Source organism: Octopus sinensis, unplaced genomic scaffold (genome assembly GCF_006345805.1).
Source record: "Octopus sinensis unplaced genomic scaffold, ASM634580v1 Contig16908, whole genome shotgun sequence".
Classification (NCBI taxonomy): domain Eukaryota; kingdom Metazoa; phylum Mollusca; class Cephalopoda; order Octopoda; family Octopodidae; genus Octopus; species Octopus sinensis.
In genome coordinates this window covers 17,501-36,222 of record NW_021834667.1, presented here as the reverse complement: position 1 = coordinate 36,222, position 18,722 = coordinate 17,501, and the positions used below count along the sequence as shown (strand labels likewise).

At 37.8% G+C, this 18,722-nt stretch overlaps 1 protein-coding gene across 1 annotated transcript; it reads right to left on the bottom strand.

Annotated features, from left to right (window-relative positions):
- Positions 1-1,629: 1,629 nt before the first annotated feature.
- LOC115230956 (SPRY domain-containing protein 3-like) lies at positions 1,630-10,843 on the bottom strand. The gene is made up of 2 exons (XM_029801060.2): positions 10,502-10,843; positions 1,630-2,359 (listed from the first exon to the last, which is right to left on the bottom strand). The coding sequence occupies exons 1-2, from the start codon at positions 10,664-10,666 to the stop codon at positions 2,225-2,227; spliced, it is 300 nt and encodes a 99-aa protein (XP_029656920.1). The 5' UTR covers positions 10,667-10,843; the 3' UTR covers positions 1,630-2,224.
- Positions 10,844-18,722: the final 7,879 nt, after the last annotated feature.

Sequence of the window (18,722 nt, the reverse complement as noted above, 5' to 3'; positions counted from 1 at the left end):
AGTAATCCAGACAGCTGAGGATTAAAGTCCTCCAGAGGTCAATCATGGTTTCCTTTTCTCTTGTTTTGAAAGTTCAAAGGATCCAGCCAGCCAGATGTCTGCATTTTATTGCCAACTTAGTAATGTGCACTTGGAAAGATGCATCATTACTCATGTTGATGCCCAGGTCAAGCACTGATTTTGATTCAGGAATTGGGATCCCTTCTCAGCTAGTGAATCCTATCTGCTTTTCATTGAGTTTCCTGTGTTGGTAGCACAGGGCTTGGAATTTTCCAGCATTAAACTGCACATTATTTTCCTCAGCCCAACTCATGTTTTAGATGCTCAATGTCTCCAGGGTCCTGCATCCTCTGAGAGACTTTTGTATTGTCTGCATAGCTAGCAAGGGTGGCTATCTGAGCAGCTGACAGCATATCAGTGAGGGCCAGTATGAATAGCAGGGGCCCCCAGAACAGTGTCCTGTAGAATACTACTCATTATCTGTGTTTCCTTGGAGGTAACCCCATTGACCACTATTACCTGACTTCTATCTCTTAGAAAGTCATGTAGCCATTCTCCAAGTTTTCCATCTACGCCAGGATTTCACAGCTTGTGGCAAAAAAATACCATGGTCAACTTTATCAAAGGCTTTTGCAAAGTCGAGGTATACCACATCCACATTTGAGTTGTTGAGCAGCTGCTTCAGCACCCAGTCATAATGCTGCAAGAGCATATCAGATAGCTTCTTCCTGGTCAAAAATCATGCTGGGTGTCAGTCAACAAGCCATTCTCTTTAAGGAATGCAATTAATTTCCTTCAGACTATTCGTTCCATAACTTTGCTGAAGTGTGAGGTCAGAGAGATAGGCCTATAGTTTTTAGCATCTGCTCTACTTCCTCCCTTATGGATAGAGCATATTATTCCCTCCTTTAGTTTGTCCGGGAGTTTACCATTTGTGAGGAAGCTCTGAAAAAGTAGCTGCAATGGTTTTGCAAGGACTTGTTTGCATATATGCAAATATATACATATATATATTTGTTTTGCAAGATTTTTGATGTGAAATTGTGTGTTGAAACAAATATGGTTGTATTTCGGAATGGTCATTTTGCCAGTTTAGCCAATAAAAACACACGCACTATATATTTGGTGTTACTTTGATTCAGCATTATTTATTTTTTACATTAATCTTAATCTTAAGATTAAGATTAATGTAAAGAATAAATAAGATGTCCCAGTTGTATCTGATTCACCAAGTGTTTCAATTCTGTGTATGTACATACATTTACTTGATTGCAAACATTTATTAATGGTTTTTCCCTTTGTGTTGATGTGCCATTTTCTATCATTAACAAAACTGTCGGCATTTTTTATGACACATGGGTATGTTAGTTTTTTGGTTTTTTTGGAGTTTTTTTTCTTGTTTCAGCTCAGAGCTGGGGCTATGCTGATGCACCACTGTTATATATATATATAATCAATATAAATATATATATAAATATTACATACAGATACATATACATATATTACCTATACAGATTTACATATATATGTGTGTGTGTATTAATTATGTAATGAGTATATACATGATGATGTTTGCATTTTAACAATGAAAACAGTTGTAGGATTTAAAAAGAATTTATGAAAAATGTATAAAATCTTTACTTTTTATTATTCTAAATATGTTGCTCTGAACATTCCTTTTACTCAATATATTTGCAAACTCATTCCATTTATGATTATTACATTGTAATAATATTATATTATATTATAATAATATTATATTGGAGTTTGGCAACATATTAATAAGTAAGCTCTTAAATTCAGTAGATATATTTTAGTGCTTAAGCACTAATTCAATATATAAATATTGTTCACACACACACACACACACACATACAGATATGCATTTGTTAAAAGAAATCAAAGAGAAAAGAATGCAATACATACTGTACAGTTAATTATAGTTATAATGACAGTGAGAACTCTGGAATTTTCATAGTTGTTTATTTTGAGTTTTGTGCTGTCCACTCATGAAAACTATTCATAAGCACCAATGCAAATCTCAGTCGAAACATCTGTGAAAAAATCTTACTCCTTCCACTGTTGTCATGTATATTTGTGTGTCTGTGTACATACACACACACACATATACATGAGAGAGAGACACAAGCATACACACACATGCATACGCATGTACACTCACACACACTCACTCGCTCGCTCACACACACTTTTCTTCTTTTAATTAGCCAGTTAATGGCCGTAAGTCCACTTTTACTTTTTCATCACTGCTCAACATGCCAATAGTTGGATAGAGACCATCCTTTGAAATTTTCATTTCCCGACTGCCAATTGTACGACCGTTTCTGGTGAAGAAGACCTGACAAGAAGAAAAGGAATTGAGAAATATGTAACTAGAAACAGTTTGCACTTCGAGAGAAAAGAAAAAAGAATGAAAATCTATTTGTAAAAACAGAAAAAGCATGAAAATCATTAAAAAATTTTGATCAATAAATTTAATCTGTTTATTCAGAAACAATAAAAATTCTGTTGCAATCAAGCTTGTTCTTTTACTGGTTTTGAACATTGGAGTGTGCCGTAATGCAGCATTATTTTATTAACTCCAGTACTTGCATTTATTGACTTTGGAAAGAGGAAAAGCAAAGTTGGTTTGGTAGGACTTAAACTTATGTAAACAAATGCCCCAAAGTATTTCATCTTTAGCTCTACCTGTTCTGCCAACTGCTGTCCACTTCAAACCTGATGTAATGTTTTTGTGGTATGTATGTTCATTGCCTACCTACTATGACCAACCACATAGTAGAATATTGATACTATCAGAATCCTAATCTATATTTATTATCTGTTTTTCTTTACTATCATGGGGTAGGCTGAATCTACTGTACAGTATATTGCTACTACTTTGTTTTCTGCTCTCTCTTCTGTGAGACCAGTACCCAGAGACCTGACTGATCTGACTACTTATGTTTTCCTGTCTGTTTCATCACCCATTGGCATTGCATACTTATACTAGCAGAATCAGCTCTCTTGCTCACTTAGATTGTTTCATTTAATACCTAATCACTATCTCAGTTCACTAGTGCTCTGTCTTTCATGCATGCAAACATTATATATTCAATGAATCATTTTCATCTCATTTAATCTCCAACCAGCCACTGCAGATCTACCATATTCAATGTCCATGTCTCACTACCATGCATTATTATGTTTCTTATATAAGTTTCAAAAAGTTTTGCTTTCACAACAGACATCCTATGTTACTAACAATGGAAACACCTTTCTGAACAGCTTTCATTTCCGTATTCAAGCTACAGTACTTTTGCTGCAAAAACTTCCTGCACTGATTAGCTCACAATTAGTTTAGATAAATTAACAAATAATTTTGCTAATAAATTAACAAAGATCAACTCCTAGCATGCACCAACTTCTATTTTCAACTGATTCCTCTCTGCTTCTACTAATAACAACTTTTATGAAACCCCTTCTACTCAGGCCAACCCAAACCACATGCCCCTGCTTTTCTGATCACACCATTTATATTTCACATCTCAGGTCTAGCATACACAGTTTCTGCATCCTTCCTCTCTAGAACTGTTATCTTCTAGAATTTCCATCCTTGGTTATGACCTTTTAACATACAGTAAACTACAGATGTTGAAACTTAATGCAAACTGCATAAAGGCTTGATCAACTCTTTAGTGTACCATTCAAGGATGAAGAAAAATTCTGAAATGGAGTTTTGGGTAATGTTGGGGTTACTGCCAGCATTGAGCACGCTATAATTAATGCAAGGAAGCCAGTCACTTGGGGTCTCTTTGAGGATTACATGTATATCCACATCGGAAAAGTATATTCCTAGTTAAGTATATGATTGACCTCCAATTTTGCAACTTTCAGCCAATCTGGTAGAAAGCAATGAGATTTGGTTGTAACTATCTGCACTACTCTGCTATTGCTGTACACTTGTATAATATCTAGGTGCCGGCGAAGAAGACAAGCATACTTTGCTGAAATTGTCTCTAATAATACTAAGTTGACTGAAATTGTATGTGTAGTGACTCTTTATGCAGTAAGGGTGGTCATGGAGTTAAGTTGATGGTACTTAATATCCATCAACAGCTGAACTGATGAAGGAAATCAGCATCCATGAGACAAGTAGTCTGCTGTTCCAGATTAAACATACAGAGGCTCTTGCTGAGGAAACAATGGACAATAATGGGGCTGACTCTTGCTACTTGTTTGAATGTAGAGGAGATTTCAGATAGATGATGTTCTGGAGAACAAGTATTGTGAATAGTGGTTAATGCAGGGCAGGGGTGGGGTAAGGGTCGGACACATCCAAGGTGACAAGATGTGGAGAGAGAAGTGGGTCAGGGTGTGAGTGGTGGAGCTCCAAGGAACAAAGGTCATTACAATAGTGATAGAAAAGACAGAGAGGAGACAGAATGCCAGTGGCCAGAGTTGTCCATTGCCAATTGGCTGAGTGGCCCTTCACTCAATATAACACAGGATGTCAGTGTGCATAGCAGCGGCACCCTCCTAGCTGTAGAAGCATTACTCCACTGAGCTTTGTTGAGTGTCAACAGCTGTTTGGGGCTAAAATGTCTTCTGGTCCTAAACAGAAGAATTTGGATGTGGTTTCTAGCTGTATTAAGGACAAGCTTTTGCCATGACAGACCATCAGTGATAATGAGAGACAGCAGTAGAGACTGTGAGGGTACTAGCTGATTGGTATTCATGTTTAGAAGAGATTCCTTTCATTATTCTATCTATTTCATTACCATGTAAACATAGTTTTTGTCTTCCTGGGTCTTAACACAAACTCAAGTTCCTTCCTGCACATTCACTATTCGTTACCTATTCATTTATTCAAATTTGTCACATCGTCACATATTTCTCTAATTTTGTCACAGATTGGCTGACCAAAAATTCTAAGATTTTTCAATTCTATTTCACTATTATCAGCAATTGCTGTTTCATTAAATTATGTTACCCAAAATCCCAAAAGAATATTTTTCTCCCTCGTGTTCTATCCCTGACCACCCTAACTCTGGCATCCTCTCTCTCTGTTTCAATTACCACTTGCTTCGCCAACACTTCCCCCTCTTCCACCACCCCACCCTATATAAACTAGTGCACACACTACTCCATTTTAATAACTCCCCCAAAAAATATGAATCCAGAAGATGAAATTTTGCTATTTCACACTATACCCGCCCTCCTGCCCCTACCACCTGTATCGGAAGCCCCTATCCTCTAACTGGGAAGATAGTTTTTTGTATGTAGCAGATGCTCAGGAGCAATAAACACTGAAAATGTACAGAGGACAACTTCCGCCACATTCCAGGGAGAAAAACTACAAGTAGTTGATAGCTTCCGTTACCTAGGTGACCAAGTCAGTAGAGGGGGAGGGTGCACTGAAAGTGTAGCTGCTAGAATAAGAATAGCTTGGCCAAAGTTCAGAGAGCTCTTACCTCTGCTAGTGATAAAGGGCCTCTCACTCAGAGTAAAAGGCAGACTGTATGACGCATGTGTACGAACAGCCATGCTACATGGCAGTGAAACATGGGCCGTGACTGCTGAGGACATGCGTAAGCTCGCAAGGAATGAAGCCAGTATGCTCCAATGGATGTGTAATGTCAGTGTGCATACTCGACGGAGTGTAAGTACCTTGAGAGAAAAGTTGGACCTAAGAAGCATCAGATATGGTGTGCAAGAGAGACTACTGCGCTGGTATGGTCATGTGGCAAGAATGGATGTGGATAGCTGTGTGAAAAAGTGCCACACCCTAGCAGTTGAGGGAACCTGTGGAAGATGTAGACCCAGGAAGACCTGAGATGAAGTGGTGAAGCACAACCTTCGAACTTTAGGCCTCACCAAGGAAATGACTACTGACCAAGACCTTTGGAAATATGCTGTGCTTGAGAAGACCCGGCAAGCCAAATGAGACCATAACCTCGTGATCTATGCCAGGGGCATAACCAGCCCACTTATGCATACCTTTTCCTTCTTTGGACACTAAACTCTGCTTGCGAAGACCAGTTGAGGCAAGTGAAATCCAAATCAAATCAAAATCAAATTCGATGACTGGCGTCCGTGCTGGCGGGGTGCAAAGAGCACCATACAAGTGTGATCGCTGACAGAGCAGCTAACCGGCTTCCATGCCAGTTGCACATAAAAGGCACCATTCGAGTGTGATCGTTACCAGCATCGCCTTACTGGCACTTGAGCCCTGTGCTAGTAGGGTGCTAAGAGCACCATCCAAGCATGATCGTTGCCAGAGTGGCTAACGGGCTTCCGTGCCAGTGGCAGATAAAAGGCACCATTTGAGCATGATCGTTACCAGCATCACCTTACTGGCACCTGTGCTGGTGGCATGTGTAAAAAGATTCGAGTGAGGTTGTTGCCAGTACAGCCTGACTGGCCTCCATGCCGGTGGCACGTAAAAGCACCCACTACAGTCTCGGAATTGTTGGCGTTAGGAAAGGGCATCCAGCTGTAGAAACTCTGCCAGATCAAGATTGGAGCCTGGTGCAGCCATCTGGTTCGCCAGCCCTCAGTCAAATCATCCAACCCATGCTAGCATGGAAAGCGGACGTTAAACGATGATGGTGATGAATGGGAGAAAGAGAGTCTGCTGAATGCTGACCCAACAGAGGGACCAGCTATCCAAATTGACAGTACCTCAGTAGATAAAGCAATTAAGAGTGTGAAGACAGGGAAAGCCCCCGGCCCATCAGGAATCGCCATAGAGATGCTCAAAATATCTGGTGGTGTTGGCTATAGCCTAGTCACCAGTATAGTCAACCAAGTGATACATGAAGGAGTCATACCCCAATGACTGGTGTAACAGCACCATAGTCAACTGCTACAAAAGTGAAGGTGACACATTAGATATAAATAATTACTGAGGCATCAAGTTGTTGGATCAGGTAATGAAGGTCACGGAGAAGGTCATAACCCAACTAATTAGGGAGAGAGTCAGTCTAGATGAGATGCAGTTTGGGTTTGTGCCAGAGAAAAGCACCACTGATGCTTTATTTCTGGTAAGACAGCTGCAAGAGAAATATCCAGCCAAAGATAAGCCTCTGTACCTAGCTTTCGTTGACATGGAGGAAGCTTTTGACAGGGTCCTCTGATCTCTTATCTGGTGGTCAATGAGGAAACGAGAGATAGATGAATGGTTAGAGAAGTTTCAGGTGTGGAAGATTAGAATTGGAGGGCCTTAGAATCAACCTAGCTAAAACCAAAGTTCACAAATCCCTTCAGGTAGATGGCCCTGATCAATCTGTAGAAAAGGCATAGGTAGAAACTCCATAAGATGTACCCAGTGTAAGCTATGGACACATAAGAGGTGCAGTAATATCAAAGGGAGGCCAACGGGGAAGATAGTTTTTGTATGTGGCAGATGCTCGGGAGCAATAAACACTGAAAATGCACAGAGAACAGCTTCCATCACATTCCAGGGAGAAAAACTACAAGTAGTTGATAGCTTCCGTTACCTATGTGACCAAGTCAGTAGTGGGGGTGAATCCTCTGAAAGTGTAGCTGCTAGAGTAAGGATAGCTTGGGCAAAGTTCAGAGAGCTCCTACCTCTGTGGGTGACAAAAAGCCTCTCGCTCAGAGTAAAAGCTAGACTGTATGATGCATGTGTACAAACAGCCATGCTACATGGTAGTGAAAAATGGGCTGTGACTGCTGAGGACATGAATAAGTTTGCAAGGAATGAAGCCAGTATGCTCCACTGGATGAGTAATGTCAATGTGCATACACAACAGAATGTAAGTGCACTGAGAGAAAAGTTGGACCTAAGAAGCATCAGATGTGTCGTGCAAGAAAGACGACTGTGCTGGTATGGTCATGTGTTGCGAATGGATGAGGATAGCTGTGTGAAAAAATGTCACACCCTAGCAGTTGAGGGAACCTGCAGAAGAGATAGACCCAGGAAGACCTGGGATGAGGTGTTGAAGCATGACCTTCAAATATTGGGCCTCACCAAGGCAATAAAAGTGACTGAGACCTTTGGAGATATGCTGTGCTTGAGAAGACCCGACAAGCCAAGTGAGACCATCGCCCATGGCCTATGTCAGTGGGTGTAACCGGCCCACTTATGAGTACCCCTTATTTGTTCATTGGACAATGAACTTTGCTTGTGAAGACCTATTGAGGTAAGCGAAAACAAATCAAAATCTCTGACATGACCAATGACAGTACCGCCTGATCGGCACTCATTCTAGTAGAATGTTAAAAGCACATCCGAGTGTGATCGTTGCCAGGGTCACAGATTGGCTCCCGTGCTGGTGGCACGTGTAAAGCACCATTCGAGCATGATCATTGCTGGAGTCACCCTACTAGCACATGTGCCAGTGGCATGTGAAAAACAACATTCAAGCATGGTCGTTGCCAATGCCGCCGGACTGGCTTCCATGCAGATAGCAAGTAAAAAACACCTTTTGAGCATGGTGGTTGCCAGAACCACCTGACTGACCCTTGTGCCAGTGTCATGTAAAAGCACCCACTACACTCTCAGTGGTTGGTGTTAGGAAGGGCTTCAAGTTGTAGAAACTTTGCCAGATCAGATTGAGCCTGGTGCAGCCTCTGGCCTACCAGTCCTCAGTCAAACCATCCAACCCATGCCAGCATGGAAAGCGGATGTTAAACGATGATGATGATGATGAAAGAAAATGGTTGGCATGGCCCCAGTGGAGGGTGCTCTTAAGGATTGTGTTTATAGAATCAATGCAGGTTGATTTTTCTGATACTGAATGAATAATACAAAAAAACAATAGTATGTCTGAACAAACCTTGCTTAATGTAGTCAAAACTGGGCTCCACAGATTTCCATTGTCTAAAATTTCTGATAGGGTAAAATGTCTCATTTGCTAAAATAATTTACATGCTTCTCAACCACATGGTTCAGGGTTCAGTCCCACTGCCTGTGTGGCACCTTAGGAAGTATCTTCAACTATAAGCTTTTGTCAACCAAAGCCTTGTGAGTGGATTTGGTAGATGGGAACTGAAAGAAGCCCATTGTATATATGCCTATGTGTCTGTGTTTGTCCCCCATCCCTACTGCTTGACAACTAGTGTTACAGTGCTCATATCCTCATAACTTTGTGGTTCATCAAAAGAAGACCAAGAGAATAAGTACCAGGCTTTAAAAAAATAAGTCCTGGGGTCCGTACATTCAACTTAAAATTCCTCAAGGTGGTGACCCCGCATGGTCGCAGTCTAATGACTGAAAGAAGTAAAAGATAAAAGGTAAAAGAACATATGACAATAGCAAAACTCAAAATATATACATGAGATCACTACAACTTTCAATTTGTCTTGTGAGGATTAGTTGGATCCCTACCAGACTTTCTGAGCTTTGTTTTGTAAACAGAAAAAAAAGCTATTTGCAACACAGGTTTCTACAATCCATACAACAGAGAAACTCACACAGATGTTTCCTGGCATGACCACTGAAATTGCCACCTATAATAATGATATCTGTGTAATCAATTCTTTTTATAACCAGCACAAGGACTTTAGAAAGTTGGAAGTGTGTGTATGTATGTCTGTGAATGCATGTGTGTGTGTATGCATGCATATGTGTGTGTGTGTGTATGTATCCATGCATATTTACATACGTAAGCAAGCATGCTTGTACACTATGTACTATCAATTGACTTTTCAGGAAAAAATATATTTGAATGGTTTCTTGTTGCTCTCTCTCTAGGTATGCATAGAACCTAATAATGTAGACCTAAATAAACTGAAATACCCATAAAAAGATTTAGCTTGAAATGGAACTCTGTTAAAAATTCTAGTGCGACATTTGAAAATGGAAAAACTCATGGTGTTAGAGTTACAATAACTCTTCCAGTTTGCAACTAAATAATTTGTCTTTAACTCCTTTTCACATAAAAATTGATCCCAATTTATTTTTCCCAACAAGATGTTTATATTTAGAGATTGAAGTTTCAAGGGTCAACCTCAGTGAGTTCTGATAAAAATTATCTTTCTGACAGTTGTTATTCTGTATCCTTAAAAATTTCATATTCAAACTTTATTTATAAAAAACTTTCTGATCTACACTAGTGGGCTGGCAGGGTCCTTTTTAAAGTTATGCAACTTTTACATTTTTTATCTAAATGATTTTATATCTCATGATTTTTATTGTCAATAGTTTATGTATGCACACACACACATTTTGAGTTTAGAATTTCCAGTCATATGGACATTATAGCATAAAATATTGTCATTGGGAGCCAACTGGACCCCACTGGCCTTCTGTGAAATTATTTTTTTCTGTTCTTTTTTTCAGACATTCTGATGAACTATAAGTCAATTTTCTTCATATTTGTACTGGTATGAATCGATATACTAAATAATTATGTTTTATTTTATATTTAGTGCAATATGTATAGTTCATAAAACTATGAAAAAGTGCTAAATTTCTTGTTCTGTATCATGCACTCAAACATATATGAAAATAAAGTTCAGTGGTACTATTTACCCGAACACAAGTTTCTGAATGTTGTTTTTCCCATATCTCGTTGTCTTCAGAACTACTATCACTGAAATCAGCCAAATCTGTGACATCTTCAGGAGAGTTTGATACAGAGCCCTGACTGTATAGGTCCACAGTGTAATCCCGAGGAAATGAAATACCACAGCCCATTCGGTCACCTGAAATTAAACCAATCAGTAAATTAAATTCATAACTTGCATTTTTTAATGCATCACCTCACTTTCTGTTTCATTTTGTATGATATCCCTCCCCTCTGTTAGGAGGCACAAGCACTTATACACACACATGTACAAACATGATGGAAACTTCCACCTACCAAATTTAATCACAGGGCTTCGGTTGGCATGTGGCTATAGCAGGAGACACTTGCCCAAGGTGCCATACAATGGGACTGAACCAAAACCATGTAGTTGAGAAACAAGCTTCCTAACTACACAGCAATGCCTATATATATATATATATATATATATATATTATATATATATATATATATATATATATTATATATATATATATATGTATATATAGTAAGAGGTGGGATATAAATATCCAGGGAGATAACACATTAATCTATGTAAAGTGCCATGGCCAGTTTCTTCTGATGGTCCATTTTAAGGTATATTTCCTAAAAATTACCATCTGATGCTACAGTTTGTCTCCTAGCTACTTAGAGTGTAAAATCACAATACTGATAAAGAAAACAAGAATTTGAACACCTAGACTTTCTACTTGGTTCATTCATAATAATTGTCAGATATGTGTCAATTGCAAATTGCTGCATATTTCTTTGCAGGGATTTATACTGCATAATTTGTACGATCTCTTCAGGGTGAATAAATATGTAATTGTTCAAGGAGTAATTTTCCCTGTTATTAGTTTGAATCAGGCTTGGTAGTGGTTGCAGTAAATCATGTTGTTCAATGATGAACTGCTATTCACAACTGATTCTTTGTGTAAAAATCTGGTAGTATAGGCGTAGGAGTGGCTGTGTGGTAAGTAGCTTGCTTACCAACCACATGGTCCCGGGTTCAGTCCCACTGCGTGGCACCTTGAGCAAGTGTCTTCTACTATAGCATCAGGCTGACCAAAGCCTGGTGAGTGGATTTGGTAGAAGGAAACTGAAAGAAACCTGTCGTATATATGTGTGTGTGTGTATATATATATATATATATATATATATATATATATATATGTATGTATGTGTATATGTTTGTCCCCCCAACATCGCTTGACAACTGATGCTGGTGTATTTACGTCCCCGTAACTTAGCAGTTCAGCGAAAGAGACTGATAGACTAAGTACTAGGCTTAGAAAGAATAAGTCCTGGGGTCGATTTGTTTGACTAAAAGACAGTGCTCCAGCATGGCCACAGTCAAATGTCTGAAATAAGTAAAGAAGTAAAAGAGTAGCACCAGCAGCAGTCTTTGTAGATGTTGACAAATTTTACTGGACTGTAGGAGAGTGGTTATTTATAGAACACTTTTCCTTTGAATTATTCTACATTCCTTATAGTCACACTGTATTTCAAATAGATTTCAGAGTTGGTTGCTCTGAATTGTGATAGAAATAGTAGTGGGTCATTACAGGTCAGTATGTACTATGTGGTTAATAAAATGAAGTAGTTAATTGTAAATTTTATAATACTTTTTTGAATTTAAATTACAATTATTGTTTTAAAGAGTTGAATGGCTAGAATTACATGGTTCTTGCATTCTATTATTCGTATTTTTTTTTAAAATAAGACATTTGTGCAAGCAATTAAAACTTTGAAATAAATATTTGGTATAATAATTCTAGGCTTTAATTTGCTACAACCACTACCAAACCTGATTCAAACTAATAACAGGGAAAATTACTCCTTGAACAAGGACATATTTATTCACCCTGAATATTTTGAATCGTTTTGGGTTTGAAATTATTATTATTGTTGTTGAAATATAATTATTTATTTATAGTTTCTTGATAGTTATTTTGGATCTTTTCCTTTTGATGGACGGAATTTTCTAGTTAACTAAACAATTCGAAACTTCATATACTGGTAGAATGTGTCAAAAGAAAACATTATTGTAAACAAAATTGAAAACAAAATTGTAATTTAGGCATATTATTGTTTTGTTTTTGTTGTTTCTGGCCCTTCAAAACCATGGGAGAAGCCTTTTCGGTAAAAAAAATTAAAGAAAATATTCAAAAAATATCGTTAATATTTTTATTGGGCAACGAAATTCATCGATTTAAGAGATATAGCTGTTAGTGCACTACAAGATAGGACCCCTCCTCCAAAAGGATGGCTCCCTCACAGACAGTCCAACTATGATCAGTGAGATGCTGAATGACCAGTTCAAAAGTGTCTTTACCACCCTGTTGGAACACAGACAAGTGAACGAACCAGTGGACTTCTTTGCCGCCTCACCTATAACCAGCGAGGCAGTTACAATAGAATGTATTGACATTAGCGAAAAAGATGTCCTACTAGCCATAGATGAAGTGGACACAAACTCAGCTGCTGGTCCAGATGGTTTCCCAGCCATCCTCCTCAAAGCATGTAAGCATCCCCTGGCAAAATCCCTCCAGATTCTCTTCCAGAGCTTTCTTGTAAATGGCAAACTGCCAAGCAAGCTGAAGGAGGGAATAATATGCCCAATACATAAAGGGGGAAGTAGAGCAGATGCCAAAAACTATAGGCCTATCTCTCTGACTTCACACATCAGCAAAGTCATGGAACGGATAGTCAGAAAGAAACTAATTGCATTCCTTGAGGAAAATAACTTGCTGAGTAATACCCAGCATGGTTTTCGACCAGGTAGGAGCTGCCTGACCCAGCTCTTACAGCAATATGACTGGGTGTTGAGGCAGTTACTCAACAAATCAAATGTGGACGTAATCTACCTTGATTTTGCAAAAGCTTTTGACAAAGTGGATCATGGTATGATATGCCACAAACTACGTGACCTCGGCATAGCTGGAAAACTTGGAGTGTGGTTGCATGACTTCCTGAAAGATAGGAGTCAGGCAGTAGTGGTTAATGGAGCCACCTCTATGAACACACAAATAGTGAGCGGTGTTCCACAGGGCACTGTCTTGGGACCACTACTTTTTATAGTGGCCTTCTCAGATATGCCCTCAAATGCCCAGATAGTCACTCTGGCAAGCTATGCAGATGATACAAAAGTCTCAAAAAAAAACAGAACCCCAGCGATGTTGCACATCTGCAGCATGAGTTGGACTCAATTTACAGATGGGCTGAGGATAATAATATGCAGTTTAATGCTGAAAAATTCCAGGCCCTGCGCTACCAGCATCCAAAACTGAATATTAAACTTACAGGATACACCGGTCCACAGGGAATTTCAATCCCAGAGCCTGAGTCTGTGAGGGACCTGGGTATGGACATGAGTGATGATACCTCTTTCCAAGTGCACATTACCAGGATGGCGACAAAGTGCAGACGACTGGCTGGGTGGATCCTATGAACATTCAGAACCAGAGATAAGGAAACCATGATGGTCCTCTGGCGGACATTCGTCCTCAGTCGCCTGGATTACTGCTCACAGCTATGGTCACCCACCAGTGTAAAATTAACAGCGGACCTTGAAGCAATCCAGAGAAGATTCACAAAGAAGATCGTCTCTTTGCAACAGCTCAGCTACTGGGAAAGGTTGAAACAGCTAAGACTCTACACCCTGGAGAGAAGACAGGAGAGGTATGCAGTAATATATGTCTGGAAGATCCTGGAAGGAATTGTGCCAAATTTTGGCATTGTAAGCTACACCAATGCTAGAAGGGGACGACACTGCATAGTGCCAAAGATCCCAGCAATGCCATCACGCTTCAGGACCAGCTTCTGCAACAGCCTGGGTTTCAAGGGCCCACAGCTTTTTAATATTCTCCCAAAGAGTCTGAGGAACTTGCACAAAGTAGATGTAGCGGTTTTTAAATCAAAGCTGGACATCTTCCTGTCAAGAGTCCCAGATGAACCTACCTCACGGCAAGAGGTGCAAATGAGAGTAGCTGTATCAAACTCCATTCTTCACCAAGTGCCACATATTAGACGAGGTTTGTCGTAATAACAGTGTAGCACAAAACGGCGGTGCATCAGCATGGCCGCAGCTCTGAGCTGAAACTAGAAAAATATATATATATACTAGCAGAGATACCCAGCTTTGCCCGTGTTACATGCAATTGAGGAATTAGACTTTTTTGTTATATTTTCTGTAATGAACTGGAATATCTATGTTTTGAATTTCATCAAAGTCGCAGATGAGGGTTATTTCCTCTTTACACACCTTAAAAAAACTGTAATCATGCCACATGTATCCCATACTACTGATTTTTATGCACATATTCCAAAATTCCAGTCTTATTGAACCTGTTAAAAGGATTTTACTCCTGAAAAATGAAGGTCATGGAGCTCTAAAATATGAGAGTTAAGGCCCCTGTTGGGGGTGAGTGTCTTAATGTCAAGCAGAGAAGTTGAATTGTTGAGAATCTTTTTAACTTGGGTCTTATATCTATTGTTTGAATTTCATTGAAATAGGAAATATATGTTCACTGGGTTTGTAAAAGAGAGCAAAGCTACAGGAAACCAAAAGATGAATGATCACAATAAGCAGTCAGCTACCCTACCCTAGTCGTTACCACTCCCAATATAGGATTCCTCACCATCCAGGTGACAGGCACAGCTGTAAGATGCATTACGAATCTATAGCAATTGGAAGGGCGTGACCCAACTGAAATAAACATTAACAACTGTGTGACATGAGGGCTAAGGAGAAATGAAAGTTGGAGTTTGCAAATGACCACTATACTGATACGTAACTGGACAGAATAAATATACAATCTATAAATGTCTTTGAATAACCAGTCACTCATCTGGGAAGGCCTTGAAATCAATGTTACCATGTGGGGACTATGTGTGACCCAATGATAATAAAAAGACTGAAAGGAGATCTGCAATCAAATAACTTTACTCAACACTTTGCAACTGAATCAGTGGAAGCAAAGATGCCTCTCATTTACTTGACAATTTATGCAGCACATTGCAGAAATCACAATCTATGTATATGTCAAAGCAAGCTCTTACACTGTTGTACCACTGAATTACAAATAATGCTCATCTTCTATGCTCAGATGACCCCACAGCTTCCAAGAGTACAACTATTCGTCTTTGCTTAGATAAAATGACAAAATTGTGGGTGTTAAGTCCCGATGAAGGGGTCTTTCTAACTTCTAAGAAGATGAAATTTTATAATTACTTCATTTGTGCCTAATATCTATGGTACAAATTTCATCAACAGCAAGAATATATGAATTGTCATGGGGTTTATGGCCCTTAAGCATAGAATATAATTTCCAAATTTCATAAAGATCCATTCAGTACTTTTGACGTAGTTTTGGATCATAAAAGAAATGACTAAAATTTGGGACTTAAGGCCCCCATTAGGGTGTTATATATATATATATAGATTTAGATAGATAGATAGATAGATAGATAGAGATATAGATATACACACACACACACACATACAAAGATAAATTGATAGATACAACTGAGTGGGCAAACAAAAATATGAGACACAGCCTAGTGCTTATTTTATGTTGATAAGCCCGGTACTTATTCTATTAGTTTGTTCTTGTGAAACCAGTAAGTTATGGGGATGTAAATAAATGAACAGCAGTTGTGAAGCAGTGATGAGGGCGAAACACAGAGACAAAGACACACACATACACATACATATATATACAATTGATTTGTTTCAGTTCCTGTCAATGAAATCCATACATATATATATATATATATATATATATATATATATATATATGTATATATATATACACACACACACACACAAAGATAAATTGATAGATACAACTGAGTAGGCAAACAAAAATATGAGACACTGCCTAGTGCTTTTTTTTCTTTTGATAAGCCTGGTACTTATTCTATCAGTTTCTTGTGAAACCAGTAACTTATGGGGATGTAAATAAACGAACATCAGTTCTGAAGCAGTGATGAGGGAGAAACAGAAAGAAACACACGTAGACTTACATATATATACAATAACTTTCTTTCAGTTTCTGTCTACAAAATCCACTGACAAGGCTTTGGTTGGTCTGAGGCTATAGCAGAAGACACATGCCAAGTTACCACACAGTGGGACTGAACTGGGTACCATGTATTTTGGAACCAAGTTTGTTACCACACAGCCATACCTGCACCTACGTATGTGTGTGGGGGATGTATGTATGGGTGTATATATGTATGCATGTATATATGTGTATATATATGTGTACATATTACATGTACATCTATATATATACATATACATCTATACAGAAATACATCTATACATATACGTGTATATATATACAGCTATACATATACATGTATACATATACAGCTATACATATACATGTATACATATCTACATATATACATGTGTGTGTGTATATATAATATATATATATATATATATATATGTATATATACATATACATCTATATATATATATATTATATATATATATATATATATATATATATATTAAATTAGAATGAATTCACAAATAAAGAATAAAATCTCTCTATACTATAATATTTATTAATAAAATAACTATATATATATATATATATATACATCTATATATATATACATCTATATGTATACATCTATATATATATATATATACACATGTAAATTTAAATTTAAAATAATAAGGGTGAAAAATTGAATATAAACTTGATTAATATGAATTTAAAACCAGTGGTGTAGCATATAAGACCATAGCAGATCTTCTAGCATAATGGATGTCCAGTTACAGTTCATACCTGTTATATAATAATTTCACTTAAACAGTTTCAGTATTAAAGTGAAAGCATCTGACATTACAATATAGAGATGTTTTTGTTTCACTTTTGACACGTAATACTGAAATAGTGGAGAAGATATAATATTGCTGTGGGCACGCACTAGGCAAAAAGTTAAAACTTTTTTTGCCCATGACACTACATGGACCCTAAGTAAGACATGTGTAACATTTGAATGAAATTGGTTGTGTAGTTCTCAAGCTTTAGGGATTCCCACAGACAGACACACACACATTCTCAGTTTTATATATATAGATATTCATATAATAAATATATATATATGAGCAAAACACCCACCTCCATCCAATGGACGGTGCTGAGTTGTCAAACATTTAAACCAAATTTTCTCAAAACAACTTGTACGACTATCCCATAGACCTCCCCTTTGAGAAACACTGATTTAACCTAAATTTGAGACAACAAACAGGCCGGCTTTTTTGTGCAAACTGCATGTGCATTTTTCTAGCATACACGTAGTATCGATTGCAACAGCTGATGTACTTGCATGTACAAATGTACGGTCCCAAGGCTTTATCGATCGCATTCTCACCTGGAATCGATTTTAGTAATTTTTTTCAAGACTAATACACGCTCTGATACTGTTGGTATCTACATATCAAATTTGAGCTCTATCAGATGGAGGATGCTCGAGATCCTAGAAGACACAAACACACACACACACAGAACAGATTTTATATAATAGATGTATAATATATATATATATATATATATATATATATATATATATATATCAGCAAAATTTAGATTCAGATGAATATGGTACTTAAGTCAAAGGCACCAGAATTTTGTATGGTTTTATCCATATAAATCAAATGGGGTGATTATAATCAAAATAAGCAACAAGTATATCCAAGGTAGAGCAGTACAATTGTTTCATGCTACTTCATTTTATTAAACACTGTAAGTATTACATCAGTTGTAAAATGTCAAGCAATCTTCAGCCACTTATAGAATTTTCCAGTCAGACAGACAATGCATATTCTTATCTCTATTTCATTTGCCAACATTATAAAGAGGGTAGATATATAGACAGATAGGTTGATTTCATTCTTAAGAACATGATAGTAGCAAATTCACTCTTTGACTGTAGATTTTATCATTGAGTTTACTTTGTTATTTAGATCTGTCAGTGGGGAAGGGGGATTTTATTTTTGGTTGGATGGAGACAAAGAATATTTTCTATTTATAGATATAGGAAGGAGTAGTACAAATGTCAAAACCATAAACCTATTCCCATTTGGAGGAATTCAGTTAAGACATATTTGAATGCACTAAGCAAAAAGCTAGTATGTTGTAGTTAGAGAGGTAGGGGAACATACAC